The 4,648-nt window shown below is 43.7% G+C and overlaps 1 protein-coding gene across 1 annotated transcript; it reads left to right on the top strand.

Moving 5' to 3' along the window:
- Positions 1 to 1,108: 1,108 nt before the first annotated feature.
- Positions 1,109 to 3,973, top strand: LOC143619027 (uncharacterized). The gene is made up of 5 exons (XM_077091060.1): positions 1,109 to 1,172; positions 1,279 to 1,719; positions 1,761 to 2,227; positions 3,345 to 3,528; positions 3,660 to 3,973. The coding sequence occupies exons 1-5, from the start codon at positions 1,109 to 1,111 to the stop codon at positions 3,971 to 3,973; spliced, it is 1,470 nt and encodes a 489-aa protein (XP_076947175.1).
- Positions 3,974 to 4,648: the final 675 nt, after the last annotated feature.

The raw sequence follows: 4,648 nt of genomic DNA on the forward strand, positions 1-4,648 counted from the left end.
AAGCAGCTGCTAAACGAAGACAAAAAGTTGGGGTCACCAGATCGGTTAAATCAGCCTCGAGCGAGTCAGACAGAATTGGGGAATTGGAACGAGAACTCGCGGGTTATCGAAAAGAGAAGAAGAAAGTGGTTGGTAAGGTAGGGGGTAAAATTCCCGGTTTGTGCAGATTGTGGCGAGTTGGGACATAAGACAGAAAATTGCCCCAGGTTTGATGATGATGACGAGTACCCCGACGAGGAGGAAGTCAGTTACTCAAATACATATCACCCGGGCCTAAGGAATCACCCGAATTTCAGATATGGGAACGAGTCGAGTCAATCGAACCCAAACTTTCAGGGGTCAAGTCCGAACCGACAACAGAACAGCTACCTGCAGGGCGGTTATCAGCAGGGTTCGAACAGTCAGAATAATAGCCGGGGTTATAACAGAGATGGTTACCGGGGTAACAGTTCATCGGGTAATCAGAATCAGGACCAGCAGTAGGGTAGTTCGGGAAATTCAGACGAGTCAATACATTCAAAAGTTAGATGCGTTGTTGAAGGTCGTGACTGATAATCAGAAGGAAACGCAGAGACAGTTCGAGTTGAGAGACAAGTCAGCAGAAGCAATGTCAAAGCAGATTGGTCAGCTCGCAGCAGACATGGCAAAGTTGCAGAAAAACGCGGGTCATTACCGAGTGATACCACAGTGAACCCGCAACACTTCAGTTCAAGTTCGAGTTTGAAAAAGCACGTCAATCAGGTAAGTATTTTAAGAAATGGGAAAAAGTATGATAATAAGGTTGGGAAACCACCATCTCAGGTTGATGGGGGTGGTGAAGGGTATTGAAGAGACAGTCCTCAGTGATGACGGACCGAAACCGATTTTAACTGAAAATAATAAAAGTGAAATTAAAATAAACGAACCGGTTCCGAAGGATGGTAACAACAATTCTAAGGAAAAGGGGAAGGCTAAAACCGTCCCTTATCCTGATGCCTTGTTGTCGCCATCAAAGGCGAAGATGGCATCTAAACGGGGCCCACAGCCGGAAGAAATGTGGGAAACGTTTAGACGGGTTAAAATTAACATTCCTCTTTTAGATTCCATAAAACAAGTTCCCGCCTATGCGATGTACTTGAAAGATTTGGGCACACAGAAACAGAACCGAAAGATCCCTAAACAGATTACAAGATGTGAGTGCAATTCTTTCGGGTGCTCTTCCACATAAGTTACAAGATCCGGGAACGCCCATTATATCCATTCAGGTGGGTGATTTTAAAATGACACGGGCACTCCTAGATCTTGGAGCTAGCATTAGCATCCTCCCGGGAAGTCTTTACGATCAGTATGAATTCGGCCCGCTTCGGGCAACCGCGACCACGGTTGTCCTCGCGGGCCAGACACTGAAACTTCCTCGGGGAATGTTACATGACGTGATAGTCAAGGTGGAATATTTTTACTTTCTAGTTGACTTTTTGGTTCTTAACTACGTTTTGGGTGAAAGAACCAAACAGCCCATGGTTATCCTCGGTAGGCCATTTTTGGCCACCGCAAATGCCAAAATCCATTGTCGAACCGGTACTGTAGACTTGGTATTTGGTAACCATAAGCTTAGACTTAATGTTTTCACACATGTAAATACTGCTCCGGTTGATGATGAATGCTTTATGGCGGACAATATTGACGAGTGCATTCCGTTATACGACTCGGTTGTGGACACGGATGGCACAACGGAGACGTGTTTTATGTTTGACAGATTACAGGTGGAAACTGATAAGCAGCTGGAAGAGGAGGAAAGAAGCTGGAGGTTGCAACTTTACGGGGAGATCGACTCCCATGGTCGGTACAGATGGAACCGCTTCCCGAGAAGATCGATAACGAGTTGAAACCATCTTTACATGAAGCACCGAAAGTCAAACTAAAGGAGCTACCGAGGCATCTAAAATACGCGTTGTTAGGTAAGAATGATACATTGCCTGTTATTATAGCTTCTAACTTGTCTTTGGAGCAGGAAACTGCTTTGCTGAAGGTGCTGGTTGCGAATAAGGAGGCAATCAGATGGACCATCGCGGATCTGAAATGGATTAGTCCCTGGATTGTTATGCACAAAATTTTGACAGATCCAGATGTTAAACCTGCGCATGATGCACAGAGACGGTTGAACCCGAACATGCGGGAAGTTGTGAAGAAGGAGGTGCTGAAGTGGCTCGATGCTGGGATTATTTTCGCTATTTCAGACAGCACATGGGTAAGCCCGACTTAGACCGTCCCAAAGAAGGTGGGAATCCAAGTCTTCAAGGATGACTTAGGTAACGAGGTTGCCACCCGGCCGGTAACCGGGTGGCGAATTTGAATTGATTATCGAAAACTGAACGCGGAAACATCGAAATATCACTTTCCGCTTCCGTTTATCGATCAGATTGTGGAAAAGCTATCAGGTCAAAAATTCTATTGCTTTTTAGACGGTTATTCGGGTTATAACCACATAGCTATTCATCCTGAAGATCAGGAAAAGACTACGTTTACATGCCCGTATGGTACTTTCGCATTTAGGCGAATGCCATTCGGACTGTGTAACGCCCCCGCCACCTTTCAAAGGTGCATGAAAAGTATTATTTCCGATATGGTAGGGGAGTCTTTGGAAATCTTCATGGATGATTTCTCAATTTTTGGCACATCTTTTGAATCTTGTTTACATCAGCTCGAAAGAGTTTTAGAAAGATGTGTTGAAATAAATTTGGTTCTTAGTTGGGAGAAGAGCCATTTCATGGTCCAGGAAGGGATTATATTGGGCCATGTTGTGTCGAGTCATGGGATCGAGGTGGACCGAGCTAGGGTTCAAGTTATATCCACTCTACCTCATCCCACGAATGTTAAAGGCATTAGATCATTCCTGGGGCATGCTGGGTTTTATAGGAGGTTTATTAAGGGTTTTAGTGACATCACCAAACCCTTATGTAACCTATTGTTAAAGGATGCCCCATTTTATTTTAATGAGGAATGTGCTAAGGCCTTTGACATTCTGAAACAGAAGTTAGTGGAAGCCCCGATCTTGCAATCACCCGACCGGAAATTGCCTTTTGAAATTATGTGTGACGTGAGTGATTATGCAGTCGGGGCTGTTTTGGGTCAACGGGTTGAGAAGAAACCCGTTGCTATATACGAGCAAGACCCTCTCAAACGCTCAGTTGAATTATACCACAACTGAGAAGGAGTTGCTCGCGGTAGTGTATGCTTTGTACAAATTCCGTTCTTACATATGGGGTAGCAAGGTAATTGTTTATTCTGATCATTCTGCAGTTAGGTACCTCATGGACAAGAAAGACGTAAAACCCCAGTTAATCAGATGGGTCTTGTTGTTGCAGGAATTTGATCTGGAAATCCGAAACAAAAAGGGAACAGAAAACGTTGTAGCAGATCATTTGTCCCGGATTGTGTTAGAGGATGGAGACTGGGACGGGCCCATTAATGAGTCCTTCCCCAATGAACTGATATTAGCGGTGTCCCAAAACCCTTGGTTTGCTCATATTGTCAATTTTAAGGTTGCAGGTGATTTGCCCGAGCATTGGCCAAGGAGGAAGAAGAAGCATTTGATGTCATAGGCAAAGCATATATTTGGGATGATCCAGATCTGTTCAAGATTGGAGCTGATCAAATGATTAGGTGATGCATACCTGAAGAGGATGTTAGATCAATGTTGGAGCACGCGCATTCGTCTGCGTGTGGTGCCCACTTCAGCGGACAGAAAACTGCGAGAAAAGTCTTAACTAGAGGCTTTTATTGGCTAACACTGTTTCGGGATGCTCACGAGTTGACGACACGTTGTTTGAAGTGTCAACAACTCGGGAGTATCTCTAAGAAGGATGAGATACCCTTGAAACCGATCCTAGTAATTGATATCTCTGATGTGTGGGGGATCGATTTCGTGGGCCCATTCCCGAACTCGTACGGTAATTTATACATCCTAGTGGCCGTTGACTATGTTTCTAAATAGGTCGAGGCGATAGCCACTAGGACAAATGATCACTCTGTAGTTTGTAATTTCGTGCAAAGCAACATTTTTTCAAGGTTTGGAATTCCCCGAACTGTTATTAGTGATAGGGGGTCTTATTTTAAAATTTTTAAATTTGGAAAGTTTCTTTAAAGATATGGGGTGGATCATAGAATTGCAACGCCTTCCCATCTACAAACGAGTGGACAAGTTGAGGTTTCAAATCGGCAGATTATACAAATTTTACAGAAAACCGTTCGGACGGACCAAAAGGATTGGTCAACTTTTAACGACAGGTTGAAGCCATACCTTGAAATGGAAGATATTCATAACATGGGAAAGGAGTCGGTGAGTTTCAATGTAACCTCACCGGTTTATGAAGACACTTGATGGTCAATTGCACGTGTTTCCAGGTTCGTGTATATTTTGTTGTATTTAGAACTTTGTGGGTGTAGGTTACTATAAACACTCACGAGACCCCACTCGTCCTCTCGGGCTACCAGGGGGTTTAAAGGGCTTGTTGCATACGCTAAATGCAACCGTGATTCCTACGAAAGTGAGTTAGGTCTTTTAACATTTTAACTCGTTTAACAAAATTTATTATGAAACTACATAATTCAGCTCGGTAATTAGCTTTTGTAAAAAAAATCTTGTTTTTTTTATAACTCTCAAAAGACC

The sequence above is a fragment of the Bidens hawaiensis genome, unplaced genomic scaffold (assembly GCF_021521415.1).
Source record: "Bidens hawaiensis isolate Kalapana, Puna unplaced genomic scaffold, B.hawaiensis_p1.1 tig00000284_1, whole genome shotgun sequence".
Classification (NCBI taxonomy): Eukaryota; Viridiplantae; Streptophyta; class Magnoliopsida; order Asterales; family Asteraceae; genus Bidens; species Bidens hawaiensis.